The sequence below is a fragment of the Trichoplusia ni genome, chromosome 5 (assembly GCF_003590095.1).
Source record: "Trichoplusia ni isolate ovarian cell line Hi5 chromosome 5, tn1, whole genome shotgun sequence".
In the NCBI taxonomy this organism is placed as follows: domain Eukaryota; kingdom Metazoa; phylum Arthropoda; class Insecta; order Lepidoptera; family Noctuidae; genus Trichoplusia; species Trichoplusia ni.
The window spans coordinates 1,202,769-1,222,177 of record NC_039482.1 but is presented as its reverse complement, the minus strand read 5'-3'; the positions used below and the strand labels follow the sequence as shown (position 1 = coordinate 1,222,177).

The 19,409-nt window shown below is 35.6% G+C and overlaps 1 protein-coding gene across 1 annotated transcript in view; it reads right to left on the bottom strand.

The window, feature by feature from the left end:
• Positions 1-19,409, bottom strand: part of LOC113493970 — a 112,170-nt gene that overhangs the window by 80,446 nt on the left and 12,315 nt on the right. Inside the window, exon 2 of the mRNA XM_026872032.1 lies at positions 626-769. Coding sequence (XP_026727833.1) covers positions 626-769 — 144 coding nt within the window. The remainder of the gene's footprint in view (positions 1-625; positions 770-19,409) is intronic.

Below are 19,409 nucleotides of genomic sequence, written 5' to 3'. Positions count from 1 at the left end.
CAGCTTCACTCTTATCATCGGCGACAGTCTTGCTTTAAAAGGTGATATTAAATCATTTATAATAATCATGAAACAAGCAGAAGGGAATTAACACAGGCTGCGTGAGATCTCACTATTCGATGAAGACGATAGAACGTGTAAATAACAGATTTAAATAATCCTGTAATTAATAATAAAAGTTTGGCTCCAGACCTAGAAGTGACTACAAGGCTTAAATAGAATAGGAAAAAATCACCAATATCCTTTTGTATGCAGGGATACCGTTTTTAATATTTTGTACGGAACTCTAATAACCACAAGACAAATTCTTATTTCTATCTTGTTTTTTTGCATTTGAAAACTAAACGCAACGTACAATTTTTAATATTTTTCGACAAGTTTCAACAATTGTGGTAATTTTGGCTACACTAGTTGTAATACTACATACTACTTCTGCTACTAATACTCTATCTATGTTCCATGATACTAATAGAAATATTAAAGCATAGGCGTTAAGAGAAATATCGCGCAAATTACGATACATAGCCGGCGATGATTAATCACTTCTGATAACAGAGTTTCGTGGCTCCGCAATGTATTTCATCCGGCACGATATTTCCCGTATCGTTTATATAAGGGTCCTCACCATCGGTAGGAGTTGTCTGCTGGCTTGAGTTGATACGGGGTCGCTCTTCGCCGGCCGCGATGTGCTTGGCTGTCCTTCGCGCTACCGGCCGCAAGTCTGGCTCAACGTCACTCGCCTCTTCCTCTTCATAGCTGTATTCCATTTCTGTAACATAATTTTCTATAAGTATCTAGTTAAAGTGGCTTTAGAAGTCTGGGGGCCTACAACAAACTTCTTTCCTACAACAATACTCCGAGACCGATTTCGGTCAGGTTGACTTCAATTCTTTATTTGGTGTGCACGTGAATGGCTTACAGAGCCGATTTTATTGCTAGACGTTCGCTTCGCATTGTGTGCAGATGAGCACTCTATTGCAAATTGTAAGTGGGGCACAAGGGCGTGCTTTTAATTGATCGCCTCGAGCATACAGATTAAAACCACGATGGTCTTCAAAATCTTTGAGTATGCCTTTGAATTTGTTTCCCAGTTTTGTAGTAAGATTATAGGAGTATGGGACAGATGTTCTATATTATGTTAGACATGAGATGGGATATGGTAGGTGCCCGTACATATTTACAGTCGCTATAAGTATATTGGATGTAATACTACGATTGAAAGTCGGCGAGAACATACATAATTTGGGAAAAGGCTAGGCAGGCATTGTACATTGAAACCGCAGCAGCTTTTATTTAGATGAACGAAAAAGTTTGTAAACGCGTTGGCTTTTCAATTTACTAAAAGTTAGGTTAGCAACCCACGGTAAATGGTAGGAACTTTAAAGTTTTTACATATTCTTACGCTTTCAACTTTTATCGGTTTTTAAAGGTCATTCCAACCACTTTTAATGGCTTTGATCGAAAATCCCTTTGAGTAAAACGTTGAATGTTATAAATAAACGAGTTTTACAGTAAAACGGGGTTATTAGCAAACAGCTGGGGTTTGAAAAACAGCAATAATCACATCAACTTTCATTTTCGATCAAAGAAACGTCTTTTTCAATCCTACTTAAATTTTCTATTTTTTGATCCGGGATTTTACAAAAATAACTACACGATTTGTCACAAAAACCCTTTTAATTCTAAAAACGCCTTGTACACTATTGAAGTGTCCAATGGGAAAAATGAAAAATATACAGTTGGATGTTAAATATCGCTCTTTGAAATCCCCTATCCATTTTAAATCGGTGTTAAATCAGATCAACTAGTGCCCGCAACGTCCCTTGGTCTCCGACAGTCATATTTTTAGCTTCGATGTTCACGTCACTCGCTTTAGATATTCACAATCACGGAAATGGCTTCGTGTGCAAACAGCCGTTATCCATTCAAGGCTTAAACTGAACGCCTAACCGTTCGGCGATCGATCTGTGCCACCACCATTTAGCTTTGGTATTCCAAACAATGGGGGCAGACGCCTAATGTATAATGGTGAGTCTACACGATACAGACTTAAATTTTGTACAAATGTTTGTACAAACTTAAAGTGCCGATTTGTAGCGCAGACAATATTCAATGGAAAGATGCTATCGTGTGGACCTACCGTAATGTTTTAGATCTTCAAACGCCGTGCATCAATTGTTTAATATATTAAAAGTATTTTACTGATTTTTTTTTTGGACGAACCGTCTCTAAAGATTGAGTAAGTTCGAACGATCATTTTTTATCGTTTTAGCATAAAAGTTTTGTCTACCTACGCTATCTACCATATCACATACATTTAACAATTAATAATCACATTTCTATCAGAGAAAATATTCTGAAAACTTAACACCCAATACACATAAAAGCACCACATTGCTATTCCAGTTAAAGTAAAACATTATTGTATTTCTATTTTCGTGGAACACCAAGATCCATAAAAACCAAGAATAAGATTTCTACTAAAAGATTGAAATACGGTTTTATTATCCTTTATAGCAGTTCACCCAGGTTTATTTCACGGCGATATTTAAAGGAAACATTCATATCTCGGTGAACGAAACAATAAAACTTGTCTATCCGCCCACAGAGCCTTTGAGAGGAAGACGATTTCTCCGCTCCTATAAGACATCAAAGGTATGCCGCCAATATATGCACACGAGACGTATTGCCCGATATTCTGCCTCGTGGCCGTACACAGCCTCTTAAAGTGCGACTGTTGACGCTGTGGAGATGCCGATCTACGCCGTATAATGGCCTGATGGTCTAGGGATAGATGCCCTGACTGTTATATACTTGAGGTCGTAGATTCGATTCCCACAAAGAACAAATATTTGTGTGATGAGCGCGATAATTTGATCTGTGTTTGTATGTCTGTCTATCAGTTGACCACTCATAATACAATCTATCCTTGGTTTTCAACTAGAAGGCGTAATGTGAAAGTTGTGGAATATTATATTATTATATAGTGTAGTCTCGATACCACAAATGCAACGATCTAACCATAAGAGGTAGCGGTAAGACCCTCTTCCCGCACGGCTAAAGGTATACATAAGTGATAAAGTGTCTTCTATCGGGACATGCATACTCGAGATCGAAGATCGAAGAATCTCAAAAGCTTCAATATCTCTTCAATACTTAAATTATTTGATATCTTTGAAACTGTACGTAACAATTGATAGATCTTTAAGGACATCAGTGGTTACGTTCATTTTATCTGATGACATCTATTAAAAGTAATTATGATAAAACTCTTTGCGCTCAAAAAGAAATAAATGAGAAATAGCAAACAAGGGTGGCTCGTAATAATTTAATTTAGAACGAGGCGATCTCTGACTTTAATCATACACTGTCCTGATTCATAAAAGCAGTTCCCGTCTTTACATTAATATTAATGAACATTTATTGCCATAAAATATTTACGTTATTCCTTAGAAATATCTAACCCGTGAGATTAGTTCGTTGCCCTTTGTTACAGAAATCTTCAATAGCGTAGCAACAAGGAATTCACAAAAAAATATGAGCAAGTAAAGACTTGTGAGAGGGTATTTTCGTACATCAATTAAGTAAAAATAGGTTAGGTAGTCGACTGGAATCACTCACAAAAGTTTCCGTACCATTGCATAAATATTTTGTTGGCAACACTAATTTGTATCCTTACTACAAGTGAAGCAATGTGAATAGCCGACGACCATCCCTCGCTAATTAGGCAGTCGCTTCTAACCGCAAAATGTTTATTTTTAAATGTTGTTTATTTTGGACGCTGCATAAAGAAGTTCGTCGCAGTCGCAGCCTTCTAAAAGTAACAGATTTTTCTAGAGATTATATAAAATTCAAAACAGGTTTTTTTCTGCTTTTTAACATCTCTTTCCTCTCTGGAAATAGATGCGAAAAATATTTTACATCGAAGGCAACACGGTTGAAATCGACCTACATTGGAAGATGAACAAAACATAAAAATGTTTAATGGTACATCAATAATGTCACTGAATAAGTATATTTTCCTGGTAATGATGTAATTAATTAAGGTACAGAACCAATGCGTGTAAATTTATTGAATCACCCACTTCACTCTTTGATACGTTCCGCATTTTGAATGGGCTTGCAAACGCCGCACAGCAGGTACCTCAATAATATGAAAGCAAAAGGAAAATTAATTATAATATTTATTTCGATGTATTTCTGTTGTTTATGAAATAATAAGAGCTCTTTTGAGATACTTTGCGATGTCAAACTACGATTTATACTTTTAACTGCAGTTTTCCTGTACATTTATTACCCGACAGCCTTTTTGCAGTTTTATGCGTGTTACTTCGGTATGGATATATTTCGTTATCGCGGTAATATAATGGTCACCTAACGGCAGGCCAACGGCGACGACCTGGTTTTTTAAATATATTTAATGCAGTTTCCTCTTTACCGGGGTATAAGGAACACTCGGGTTTAATTTTATTACCGGTCAAACGGAGCACGGCTTACACTTAGCCTTAAGTACCGCTCTAGACCGATAGAAGTGAAAGTAGATTATCCAGCCTCGGCTTTGAAGTTAGCGCAAATAGGGATAACATTTATTTTAAAATATATGTCAGGTACCTAGATAAAATATAGGACAAGAATTTTTGTATTTTCCCACGTTTTTATACACTAACTTTTCTTGTTTGTTTATTTGTCGTTCCGGTTGGATTTTTGCAACTCAATTTTGAGGCACTTCCCGATAAGCTATTAGGCTGAAATTTTCAGGGTAGCTTTCAAACCGTTGACAATGCTATTGACAAAAAAGGATCGATTTTAATAAAACTTGAAAAGAGTAACATTTAAAACTTGCTACCCGTTCAAAGTTGTGAAGACAATATCTGAAAATATACTGAGTTGTTTAGCCATAGTACTTAATTTTCCTTTTCTAACATATTTAACACGATGTAGGTATCTGAAACTAAATTATCTGTTAATCACCAAAAGTAAAAACGGTCAGTCTGAAATTTTCCATCTACGATAATACGGATTTAGATGATATATACCATAGACCAGTCGCGAGTAGCGTGCACTTGACATTTTCGAAAGGTCACGCTCAAGTGTTGTACGAAAGTTGAGTGTATGGATATCCACAACACTGACAATGTCCGAAAACAAATAGCGGTACTACGCAGTTGTTTAGGGCGAATATATTCTATAAGTCTACCTAATGTTTTTATTGCCGAAATATCCTATGAGTCTAATGAAAGAAGTTATAGACTGCGTTTGGAGTAACTCTGCAGTTACTTTATTTATTCATCTCTGCAGATGAATAAATAAAGGCGCAAAAACAGAATTAAATAGGTAGGTATGTTAAATATTTTTTTAGCCTTTATTGAGGTAAAACTTCTTTAGGCGTTACTAGGAGGTAACTGGACGACAATGCAACGGCAGTCCGTGGCGCCAGTAAATATCGGCATCCGGATTTAAATATTTTTGATTTTGTCAATAGATAGTTTACAAACAAATCTTCAAACATTTTTAATTGATTTCTTCCGGAATTATTTAAAAATTGTATTATATTTTTTTTAATTTATTTTTTTCTCCTTTGTACTGGAACCCTGAGTGTCTAGAGTCAAGCTCACATTTGAAAGGTTTTTATTTCTCTTCATGTTCTATCCAGAATCAGACTAACTGTAGTCGGTGTAAGTAGCATGTATCTTTTACTGTAATAAATTGGAATCTTTCCGATTGCTTATTTTAGATGGTTTTAAACGACATCAAAAAGGTACCGGTCATGTAGAACAAATAATGTATGAAGGAAAATTGTTTGAGGCCTAGCAACATTTTCTCCTTACAAAATATTTTCTGTGAAATAATTACTGAAAAAATTTTAATATTTTAACCTGTTCACGTGTAAACTCCGCTGTTTACCGCAGATATGACTGACATTTTAATTAAATGTTCTTTAATGTTTAAAATAGCTTTAATGAAAGAGCATTGATATTTTATAGGCCCAATTGTTGCGGTTTTGGAAAAATAAATTTTCATTACAAAATTAAATAAAAACTCTTTAGTTATTTCACGATATATTTTCTTTTAAGTGTGATGATTTTCGTGAAAACGATAATTCAAAAATGAGAAAACGTTTAACAAGAAGGAATCTGCTATAGGAGAAAATGTATAAACACGACACGTTTGAAAAGTATTCGCTTGAGTGTTAGTTGCGGCGTCCCTAAAGATAAGTTACATCTTTGTTATTCGAGCGCATGAACCTTCACAAGTGCACGGTCTGTTTGCATCGCTTCTATTCGAGTGAAAGACTCCCTGACAATAGCAACCTTTGAAGCGAAGGTGCAGCAATATAAAATATTTCCAAGTTCCCAGCGCTACCAAGACATTTCCTTTAAATAACATTTCAATACGATCGTGATTTTAATGTGTGCAATCATTCGTAGCGTTGACTTCAAAGACTTATTTCCATGCTGTTAACTTACTCCTCCGCCGCATGCAATAGGCTTTGGTATCTGTTTTAATATTACTTTGCTGCGAGATATTTTTTATTTTATTTTCTAGTGTCCGTGTTTTTTGTTTTCGCTTCACTGCTTGCTAACAGAGGTCTTATTCCTATTTAACTATTGTACTTCAGACAACGTTAATGAAATTCTTTATTTGAATTATTTTACCTTCTATCAGAATCGTTGAAAATTTAAAATTTAATCGTCAATTTTTATAAACTATAACATCATTTTCAAGTGATAAACCTCGTAAACTATTGCAATGGAGTATTGCCGATATTTTAAAAACTTGGCGCATGCAATCTACCTGAATGGGTGCTTAACTTTCACTCATACTCGTGAACCAATAAACACATAAAAGTCAGGAAACTTTGAGTTTAGTAGCACCGTAGCATCGATTAGACGCGTCATCCGCGGACCCGGCTAAAACTAATAAACAATCGAAAATCGATTACTTTTGTTTCACGAGACAACGCATCTTTGTTCTAAACTGCATAAATTGATCGTGACGGCCCGATCGGCACGTTGATTGCGGGTGATCGCTGGGCAGAACAAATATTTGCCTAATCCACAGATATTTGTTTCTGGTCGGAGCGTTTGGATATTCGATATTTGAATTCCGTGAACTCTAACCTCACCATGGAATCCGTGTATGAAATGTCGAAATGTGTGAGAATAGCTATTGTTTTGCTGGCTTTATTACGATAACATAACACTATTGCAACGGAATAGTGATGTTGCACTAAAACGTCTACTTGTAGCAGAACAAAGAGCCGCTCACGGAAATTCCCCAGTATCTTACCATTTCACAAACCTAACCAATTGTTGAGCTTTTTGCGCAAGCGTGGGTCATTCCGGAGATTCGCTATTTCAACAAAATTATTGTGAGCAATTTCACCGAAAATGGTTCCAAGGTATCACACAAATGTTGAAAAAATATTCTTCAAGATATACTATAGTTTATCACCAGCATTATGTAAAATAAAGACACTGCATTAAGACATCCATGCATAAGGATATCTAAATTAATAGGTGGTCGCGTTCGTGCAGATGTCCGAGCAAGGCAACTAAATCGACTACTCATTAGTAACTACACAGGTCACTTAACTCCAGTAGTTAATAAGTACATCTATCCTCTGGACTCCGTGCAGTGATTAGTTCGTAATTGCAATTACGATGAGCATGGTGACTGGTCAAAGGTTATTTGATATTGACAGGCATTCATGCTAAACCGCAAGTGAAATCCGTTCAAATCTATTAATTTCTCATAGATGCCTAATGATCTAAGTAAGTATCTAATATCGCAACTTAATTAGACAGGATATAAACTTGATAAGCAATATATAGGACGCTAATTGATTGGATGATAGCTGAACAAACAGTTGGAACTTTATTAATGAAAATAAAATATGAAACAATTAAACGTTCCGTCCCGTTTGAAAGCTCATCCAATAACTGAATGCAGGAAATTACATTTAGTCAGAAGCAATTAATACACCCTCAATGCATTCGTGGATCTCCACAGAAATACGTTTTCATTTCGCTGCTGAAGGCAGACCGGCAAAAACCCTTGTTTGAAATTAGCAGTGTATTCCGATGCCGAACTCGGTTATAAATATGTAAATATCTCAAATTTTGCCGTTCAAAAAATACTGACCGTGGATTGCGTATATTTGGATAACAGAATTATCATTGATGTTTCGACAGCTGTTGTGAATACTATCGCGTTTCTGAATGCTTTATAATGACATTATGGCGGGAAATAAAATGTGCATGAGCACAAATTTATAACAAAAAAGGCAGTTTAAATTTTTTGTTAAATGTGTCTGGCAGATTGGTAAATAATTGGATATATTTTACTTTTCTTATGCTACTAACAGTAATTGACAAGATAAGGGAAATAGATATTTCTCCTGACGTCACTTCCAGCTACATTTTGCCACACTGTCACGTCACCAGGATCTTTTTTTAACTTCTTTCTTAGTGTTCTATTTATCCACTAAACACAAAAATTCCTGCAATGTACCTAAGAGTCTTGGTAAAAACTCTAAAAAAAATATAAGTAACACTTTACGGTTTCCACAGACCGTGTTTATTACAGAAACTGATTTAAATTAAAGTCTTAATGTTTTCACAGAAGTTGAAAACAATTTTCAGAAAAGATTAGTGCCTTTTCAAAAATTTCTTTCTATAAAATAAAATTCCGTGCTTAAAAATTCTGAGCATATTTATTTCTAAAACTTGTTTAAATACGAGTGTCTCCGGTTAAGTTCTGAGGATGCTGTGGTCTATACAGATAGCAACTAAGCTTTTCAAGTTTGAAGAGTGAATCGCTTTAACTTCGGTGTCTGAATAACATGGGGACAACTTGAATAATATATCCCTGTGTTTCACTTTCCAGCTGTATTCAAGAGTAAATGCAAATCTTCAAGGTTTCACAAACCGAAGTTATATCGTAGTTGAGGCTTACACAATAGCAAAAGAATTGGATTTCAATTACTGTACTAAATAGGTTTAGGTATAAAACCAAATTTCAACATCAGTGGCCTCTAACATCTATGACAGATGATTGAAACAGCAGCCCTGTGTGTATTTCTGATTTTGGCATTTGCGGTGATGGCTAACAACACCAATACCTATACAACACCATCAGTAAAAAACAGATTTACTACTAAAACATATAAGTCGTTTACTAATACTAATATTTCTGTCACATATTGACTTGATAATGTTTATTGTTGTCTAACAATGGTCTCAGTCGCGTTTTTATTTTTAACTCGTGTTTCAGACAAAACTATGCACCGAGTTTGTTACCTTTTCAAGTACCGAAACAAAGCGAGTATAATGCCCTCACAAGGGTCCAATATTTCGGCTGGTTTCAAAGCATTCAAGCTCCCGGAACTGATAAACGTGGAGGCTCGAACATCGGTTCCGATTTGTCTGTACAAGAACAGCTTGTGGTTTTCGTATAGAGTTACCGTACAGAATGTTGCAGTATTGTTTTAGAGTACTGCAGGAGGTTCGCCGTTCGTTGGCCCGTACAAGACTCTAGGAAAGAATACCTATCTATAATTTATCTACGGTACTTTTTTCTTTTTTTCCTTTCCTATACCTTTATCAAAATTAATACCGAGACATTTTTTTTAAAGCAGCCATCCTGTTTTTTTATACCTTTTGAAAGTCTTCATAATAATTTATTTATGACGAGATAATTATTAAATATATATAATTATTCTTAAATACTTTTACATTCCTAGACAACCTACCACCCCTCATCGTTTTGAAAGTGCAGGTGATGTCTGATTTGTGACGTCTGTTAGTATAAACTACTTAACAATACCGGACGAAAATCGTTACCATTTATTATTTTCACTCAATGGAATTTTACAAGTATTGAAAAAGCATAAATTGGTTGACCCCTCGTGGCCTTAATAAGGGTGCAGGCATCCAGGTCTTATTAATTTGTGACTTCTTGTAACCGACGAACGCGAAGCCGATTACGAGCTCATCGCTGTCAGAGTATTTAATTATGGCGTCTGAGACAGCATTACCCTCTATTCGATATTGTAATTGTTTAATAAATCATTTATATTTTTAATACTGAAAATTATATATTTACGAGAAAAATTAAACAGGTATTTGCCCGGCACTGGGACAATACTCGCTTTATAGAATTAGTCAGGCAAAACGTCTTAATAAAAACTTTTTCAGTGTTCTTATAAAGCATTTAATTTGTCAAAATCTGGGACAGCACAGATATTTTTTTTCTCTAGCCTACTTTGTCCCACTTCTGGGCAAAGGCCTCCTCCAAATCCTTCCACGATTCTCTATTCTAATTAAATATTATCGCACAGAAATAAAAAGACTAAAAACTTCTTCAACATTATATCACACCTATGAGTAAAACACGTGACTAGACAATAGACATGCCTGCCTAACATACAGATATCTCGTTCGCTTATCAACTTGGGTTTCGCGTAAAATTGCCAATCACTTTTTGCCATCTAAAAAATATTGAAATGTTCCCAAAAACAGAAAAACTGTTTCGTTCTAAACTAAAACGTAATCTATACTAATATTATAAAGCTGAACATTTTGTTTGTTTGAACGCGCTAATCTCAGGAATTACTGGTTCAAATTCTTTTTGTGTTCAATAGACCATTCGTCGAGGAAGGTTTTAGGCTATATAACATCACGCTGCAAGTAATAGGAGAATACATACAATGGAAGAGGGCTTCCGTTCAAAAATTCCTAACTTATATCTTCTAACCACGCGGACGAAGTCGCGGGCAACAGCTAGTATAGAATAACGAGTTTTAATTTGAAAACTTATTTGCAAACCTTTTTGTTTTCTTTCCTGTTTTTCGGAAACGTCACTTAAAAGACTTCGGTGTTCGTATTGTTATCAAAGCATTCCCTTACCGTGGTACCATTTTTAACGCCACTGAAATTAAACAAGCCAGTGTTCATGAATTATTCAAAACCGTTGCTGTATTATCAACTGCAGTGAGGTTTCCAATTTGCGGAAGTTTTAAGGCCTTCACTTGTTTAGCTGTATGAGGTTGGTTTATCGCAAAGAGTATATACTTTAAAATATTGGAAACGGATCGTGGATCGTATGCAAGTGGTTGAACGAGTATCTGGAAGTTTAACTTTGTGGGTATTCTGAGAAAATGTCGCTCTTTATCTTAAATTGAGTGAGGGAAAGAGACGACACTCTAATACTTTGTCTCGCTCTCACATAAGCAACAGTAAAATTTAAGAAAGGTATTGTGGCAGTTAGTAGTAGTTCTCGAAAATTACTCATGTTTAATTATAAATATCCCCTTATTTTTTGTAAACACCATCCGTTTATAATTGATGACAAAGACGTGATGTAAAAAGGATTAAAACAAATATATTTAAAATTTTCATAAAATTGAAAAAAGACTGAAAAACTGTAAATTCATTGTATACGAAAACAATTCATTTCGTCGTAAACTTTTCAAAGGTTATGAACACGCCTTTAAAATCCACTCGATACAAGCTGTGAATTTATTTGCAGCAACAGAAACACGCGTGACTTTTTCATACATTTCCGTTTCAAACTCATAAAAAGTAATTACGAACTGAACGTACAGTTACCATGATGTTTCTCAAACTATTTGTTGCACTCTACACGCCTAAAATGAACATTTTCAGCGCTTTTTAATATCATCCAATATCTCGGCTTGCTTCATTAAACTCTTAAACAAGTTTAGCCGTAACTGATCCTGAAAATCCTGAAATATTGGCCGGTCTTCATTTGTTTGTTACAGTTGAAGTTTTGTTTGTTCTTCAGGCTGCTCTTCGCCGGGTCAGTTTCAGAACAACTCTAATTTATATAAGTTTTCTTCTCAGGAAATCTAAGATCTTGGATCTCCTCAGACACGTGTATCACCTTGATTTGGTCTTGGATCTTGAGCTGTTTAAACTTTTAATAAAGCTAGTCTGATTTCTAGAAATAATAGAAGCTTGTCTAACTAGCATTGTTTGTGAAGTTTTAATAAATTGGTATACAATTTACTTTTAACATCTGAACAAAAAAAGAGAAAAGAAGGAGAAACTGATTTTCCTTTCATCTACAATTCCGCAATCAACCAAAAAAATACAAAATCAATCAGTATTTGTAAATATTACCTACTTTTTATTATTTTCGATCCCAAATCATGTTTGTTCTGCGCTATTGTTTTGTAGACTAGAAATAAATAGAAATCCGCCAGCTGCATTTGTTCAGATAATATGTGATGCAGATCCATCAATTGAAGTAGACATCGAGAGGGAAATCTCGTTAACGTGAGTGTAGCGGGGGACGATTACTAATTTATAAATCCAATCAAAAGCGACCTCTTGTTTGAGACGAAAACTGCAGCTGTATGGTCGCTATACCGTTTGTGAACGAATGCCGATATAAAAATGGTGATGGATCTGGCTCTCTCAAAAACACAAAGTACCACTCAAAATATTCTCATTTTCATGATATCAAAGGCAACAATATGACGCCCACTGTTAAGAGTTATTATATCTCACGGTGTAACTCTATAATTCTTAATTAAAAAAAACTCATCCAATAAATCAGAATACGTGTGTAATTTTCAATTTAAGGTATTTTTCTAGCGAGTGTAGCAACGCTTTTCAGTTGTTTACGAACCTACGAATTCGAATTTTCAACTGTCTCTACTAACATAAAACATCAAATGGTGGTTTGAGTATCACATAATAGCACGAAGCTATTGACTTTGTAGAGTTTGTAGAGTATTTCTTAAAAGGAAAATAAAATCATAAATCTTTCGCCGCCGGCCTCAAGTGGCTCGCTCTATCCTCTAGCCTCTTCTAGCCTGCAGCTCTAGTGGTTAAGTATAGGTAAGATGTCGAAGTGGTTGTCACGGCTCATCATATATATTTATTGAATTTCGAAGTATTTGCCGCTTTCTGCAATTTTCTTTCTGAATGATTGAGAACAGTTGTTGTGAATGCATTACAATTCTCGTCGTGTTATCAGTACAATATGTGTACTGTTGTTAACTATTTAGGTTTGTGCATTGATCACGCCGTGACGAGTTGATACTTATAGATTCAAGTATTTGGAAACTAGGTTTCCGCATGATGTTTTCCTTCACCAGTTGTTAGTAGTGTCTTGGAATAATTAAGAAAGCACATGAATCTTCGGAAAAGTGCCATTGGTAATTGACCGCATAGGGTTTCAATCAGCAAATCTATACATAGAACCGCAAGACCACCATGAATTGTAGCATTAGTAAATTTATTTTATACTAGTAGTGTTTGCTAACACGGAATCCTCAGTACAATCGCATTTATTTCTATTATTCATTGTTATCAAGCAAATCAATGGATGAGTGACAAACGAAAACAAAAACACCATCTTACTATATCAAGATTGCGGAAACTATAATAAAATACCCATTGTTAGCGAATGTTTGCTTTGCTATAAAAATGTTCATCTATTTGAAAACAAAATTGTTAGAAGAACAATCAAAGAATGGCGAGTGTAAAATCTAATCCGGTAAATATTCCGGTTTACTAAAATGTATTTTCCTCTGTAAATGTTATTTGTAGCTACAGTAAATATGCAAATGGATATCAGCTAAAGAAATCAAGATGCAAATTATATGAGAAGTGAGGGCGAGAATGTAGACGTCTCTACTCGGGGCCGCGCCGGCAATTAACCGAGGCGCCCCACCGAGTTAATTTCGGGGCCAAGTTTAAACTAATTCTGAAATCTTCTCTAGATGAAATTTAAAAACCGAACACGATGTTTGAATATTCACATGCAAATCCAGTTCATTTTCAGTGGCATGTGACTGCGGAAAAAGAACTGTTGAAATAAAGCAAAAAAATTGCTCTCGTTTCAAAATAAAACTGTGACAGCCCTGAGCCTGAGATTGGCAAACGCTGATCTACAGTTCCTGCTACACGGTTCGCTGTAAATTAAAATAAAACCTATGAAGAAGCAATGAACTCGTATCTAGCTGGAATGGATTTGATTTTCACGAAACCCGCAACGGAATTACAAAAAAAAAGAATTTGCGCAAAAGCGAGCAAGCAAACAAGGACTTTAACAAAATACACACTACTGGATTGCAAATCCGACATTGGAGCGATTTATTATTCAGCAAAATGAGCCCAGATTTTTTAAATTAATTATTTAATAGCGCCTGATATCTACCTTGATTGGTGTTTAAAACGAGCAAAGAGTACTTCTGATATCTGAATTTTTTCCCTTGCTCGTGTTCATTTGTACATATTTGACTAACATAGAGGTTTGCATCCAACACGTGTTGAAAAATTGCATATTGGTGACGTAACAGGTTTTTAGCTTTTCTTTTTGGTTTTAAATTTGCGTTTGTATAGCGTCTCTCCAACGCTCAATATCCGATGAAAAAAGCTTCTAAACGAGGGATCTAACGTGTGTGGGTGTACTAGTAATGGACAGTGTCACAGAGCTCCATATTATCGGATAATTTAATATTTAAACTCTGTAGTTCAAGCACTAAGTGCTAAACTACATCGCTGAAATGTTGAATTTACATCACATTAAAATGTTAGCATTTTAAATGAATTAAAGGAAGATGTTCGGATCTTCCGATACAGAGCCGATAAACATTTGGCAAAGCACTTAACGTCGATATTGTCTTGTTGATGGCTTACGGCGGTGTGCAGAGGGATGAATAGCGTTTCAAGGGCCTCGACGTAACTATAATTGGGACAGAAGCACTTCTGAGTCTCGTGTTTGACTATCACGTCGTTTGATTGATTTCAGGGGCGTTCTTTCAAATCTATTCTAATTATACCTGTTTCTCTCAAGCTTTTGATTTCAACTTCTTATCTGCAAGTACCAACATCAAACTGAATAAATACTCAACAAAATTCAGGTTCAAACTGGAAACGTTGACGTCATATCCGCTCAACTGTTTCTATGTAATTAGGTTAAATAAATTTACAAAACCATACGTCATTAATTTTAATATCAACAACGGCTGTAAATGTCATCTAGTGGGTACTCATCAAAGTTATTAAAGTAAATCATCCTCTTGAAATTTGTTGATACGAATTAAATAGTTAATGTGAAATGTAGGTCACGAGCGATTCTGCATGGAAATGTGGTTTAGGTCAGTAACGGGAGGAAACCGCCGCAAATTTTTGTCCCAATTGATGGAGTGTCAAGTTGACTGTTTTGCCATAGGCAGCGGGTTCGAAAATCACACTGAATGATAATCAGGTGAAAATAATAAACAAGAAAAATACTTGTCATATCAAATCAAATCGAACCAAAAAGGTTCCACTATTTTAAATAAAAACGATAAAATAATGACTCTATTAGCGCAGTATACGTAAACGCCCCTAGGAACTAACATAATAAATGTATTCATTCCGTAATAGGAATAGCAGAATGCATTGTACATTACACAATATACTAGCTAGTGCATGAGGCCTATAAAACGTAGGAAGTGTACAGTGAACCTGTCACAGCCACACACAAGGCACCTACATAGGTGACTAAGTAATGACGTAGGTGAACAAACTACATGCAGGCTTCACAGTCGGACTTTTGTTTGAAACCAACAAGGAATGTTAGATGAATAGATGCAATGTTGGTTATAGATCGGTTTATGAATATTTCATATTGGTTTCGGTTACGGGGATGAAATGATTTCGGACTATTCATTTTTAGGTTTGTCTGACACACAGTTGTGCTCAGTTTTAGATTTTTCTGAAATTTTCACATTTTGACACATCTCCAACTAGTTTTGTTTCTTCGAAAGATAGGAAGCCGGTTAAAATTCTTTTTTCAAAACAGAGCAAAATTCTTTTAATTCGTGTCAATTTTCTTAGGCAAGACCCTAAGATAAACTCTGTCCTCATCGTAAATTATATGAAACTTCAATCCGTTCCCCGTTTCTAGAAACATCGTTAACCACGCATTTAGTGTAGGTATTACATCTCCAATGTATTTCCAAAAGACAAATTGCTCGCTGCAAGGCGGCTTATTGACAACGTAACCGTGACCTTTGCACCACTTTCGCTGATACATAAGCTGTCTACTACATCTAACATAAACACATTTACTTTCTATCGTTCTCTTGAACCTAAAATGCTTTAACATTTCGATAGACTTGAGAACTGAAGTCTCTTGAACCGGTGTTATCGATTTGTCCTCGTTCTCTGATAAATGGAAGGTCCTAAAGGTTTACAGCTTAGAAATAGACCTCACGCGGGGACATGGAGATACTAGATATGTTTCTAAATTTGAAGGAAACGAGGTACTATCTTTTTTTTTAATATATAAAATTCCCGTGTCACGATGTTAGTTACCGTACTCCTCCGAAACGGTTCGAGCGATTTTTATGAAATTTTGTATACATATCGGGTAGGTCTGAGAATAGAACAACATCTGTTTATCAAATTCCTAAGTGACAAGGGTTTCTCAAAATAAAATTATTATTTTTTTCATTGCAGCTGTATGCATTAAAAAATACATACAGCTAAAAAAAAAAACATTCGTCAAAACAACGTTTGCTAGGTCAGCTAGTTTTTGTATATAGAATTTTAAATGTTTGTTCCCAGTGTTCCCACTGACACCTCTAGCAAAGTCTCTCATTTGATTTTATTTGCAAATTTATAAAATGGACCTCCTGATTGCTTTAAAATTCCAATTTTAAAATGCGTATTTAAGAACCATAGAAAAAGAATCAGGTGCCACACACATAGCGGACTGAAATGAAACATCCCAGCCTTTTTGAGCAAAGCTTTAAAACTACTCTAAGCACCAAAGCAGAATTTTTAAAAATAAAACTACTTTCTTGCCAACTTATCACTACTATAGAGTTCGCGTATAAAAACGTCTAACTCTTTTATTGGTACAAATGTGAAGTTATTTTATGATATCTCATTTGTAGTATTCCTCGAACCAATATGTCTAGCCTTCACCTTAGAGCGTATGATTACACAAAATGTCGTACGACTAATATAATCGTTAATATACTCGTATTTTTCGAGAGATAGTGAATGATAGTACTCGTCGACGTATAAATAGAAATGTAAATAATAAACATCAATTACGTGCTGTAAGTGGAGCGATGAGCCACAAATTCGCTCGAAGGTCAAACGTACAGTGGCCTCGCACTTTATCGGTTTTATTAAAACAGTTGACAATTCCACGCGGGATACAACATTACGCCGTTTACGTTCAAATTCGTGCGCAAACGGATCAAGCAACCAGACCAGGCTAACGAAGTAACGATTGACGAGAAACCTCTTTTATCAATCGGAAAGCTCCATATTTTTTAGTTTTATTGTTTATATGATCCACAGTTTAACTTTCCGTTTTTGCCTCTCCAATCTCGAAAAAGATTTAAAAGGGCATACGGGGAGCATGTTGTACTTTGTTGATTTGATCGTTTCAGGATTGCTCGGCAGACCCGAAGCCTTGCGCTTTATATTTTTAAACGAATCTCGTGTATGGAATTTAATCCCTGAATCGCGGTGTTTACCCGCAAACATTTCGTTCACATACGAGCCAGAGTTGGATCAAACATTTGTTGTGTACACAAATGTTTGTCCCGTTGTAGGACTGCGCGACGCCCACAGAGGTAATTGGCATGTGGTGGTCAACGGTTTCGTGGCGGTTCGTAATCTTATTGCATCGCTCTCATCAATTAGTACAAACTGGGTCGCCTACTGCTTTTAGTAATTACTCAAGAGCGTAAATGCACTTAACTTCTAGCGTTCTGTGGACTTATTAATGTTTTGTGCTAACATTGGAACTTGAAGATAACACATGCTTTCACTTTTATGTAGAAAGAGTATACATTTTAGAATTAATTTAAACGCTAGCGATATGGTGGTTGATATGAGGTGATGTTTATTGGTTGGGTTTTTATTTTCAAAAAGAAGCCTCGTTTGAATAATTGCATTTTTGATTGAATTTGATTTAATATACTGGATATTGAATCCAGCCAGCTATAATATCCTGGAAACCTTACATAACCCTGTTGAAACCCAATAAACATGTGGCTATAACATGAGCGCAATTAGTCAATATTAAACGCTTCACCGCCTCGTTGAGCCAACAGTCGCCAAACGAGATAGCTGAGTGTGATTATCGTTTTACATTTTGGCCTTAATGAGGGGTTTCTGTTAGAAAATTATCAGCGCCAGCTGTGCTTTAAATAGATTTGTCCCAAAACACAATACAGAGGCCCAATAACGTTAAGATATTCAGCCGAGAATACGAGCAAAATGGAAATTATTCTCAGCAATAATTAAAAAAAAAACGAAACGTTCCTGTTCCTTTCCACAATAACATTTAAGTGTTTTATTATAAATCAATCAATAAACTGAGAGAAAACCCCTCAGTCCTTATATTCATTTCAAAAGTAAAGACGGAGAGTACGTGAAATTTGCCCGCAGAAAACTGTACGTAAAAATATGTTGAACATTCCATCCCATTCCCCGCTGAATATGAGGGCAGCAACGCATGCGTGGAGCCGCTTTGAGATGAACAATTACAGACGATTCACACAGATAATGTAGAAGACTACTTGCTGGGTACAGAGGCTATACAAATATATCCAGCCTGTATAACCGTTCGAATTTTTATTTCGAACGATTTGACTCGTAAACTGGTTCCATTTTGCACGGCTGGAGAATTACTTGATAATGTTATGTAAGAGGTTGGACTTGTCTGTATTTATGACTTTTGTAGATACCAATTAGTCGTTTCTTTTATCATTTTTGTTAGGATGTCCTTCGTTCCCTCTGGGAAAGGTAAAAGGGTAAGGTGTGCGGCTGATGTTAGGAGTGTTTTTTTATCCTCTCGACCAAAACAAAGAATTTCGTCTATGATCTTAGGGTATACGGGCGTCGTTTTAACAACTAAATCTACTTGAAGATTATCAAAGCAGGACCAATTAAACATTATACTAGACATAACGCTTTTGCAAACAATTGCAAGACAAAATTGAGTACTTGAAAGATTTCTTACAGATGAAATTTGTGTTTTTATATTAATTTTTATATTATACAGACCTACCCTAATAGATGAATTTGACGCTACCGAGCCACGCTAAAGATTTTGTGCTTTCTTTTGTAGCGCCTTCATTTTGTTAATTAATTTTAAATCTCGTAAGCCAACTTCGCGTTCTCAAGAATAAAATGAAATACGCAAAAAGTTTTATCAGTTAACGCTAATTACTTTAAAACCTCGCATCCAATAGTTCTGCCGGCTAAAGGAAGAAAATTTAAGTTTGGGGAGAGAGAAGGTACCTACCTCACTATGAATACTGGCCGCTCTACTGATAGAATTATTTAAAAAATATGAGAACATCAAAAAGAGGATTTTTTGTAAGAAATTAAATTCTGATTAGTTTGGCAGGCTCGAAT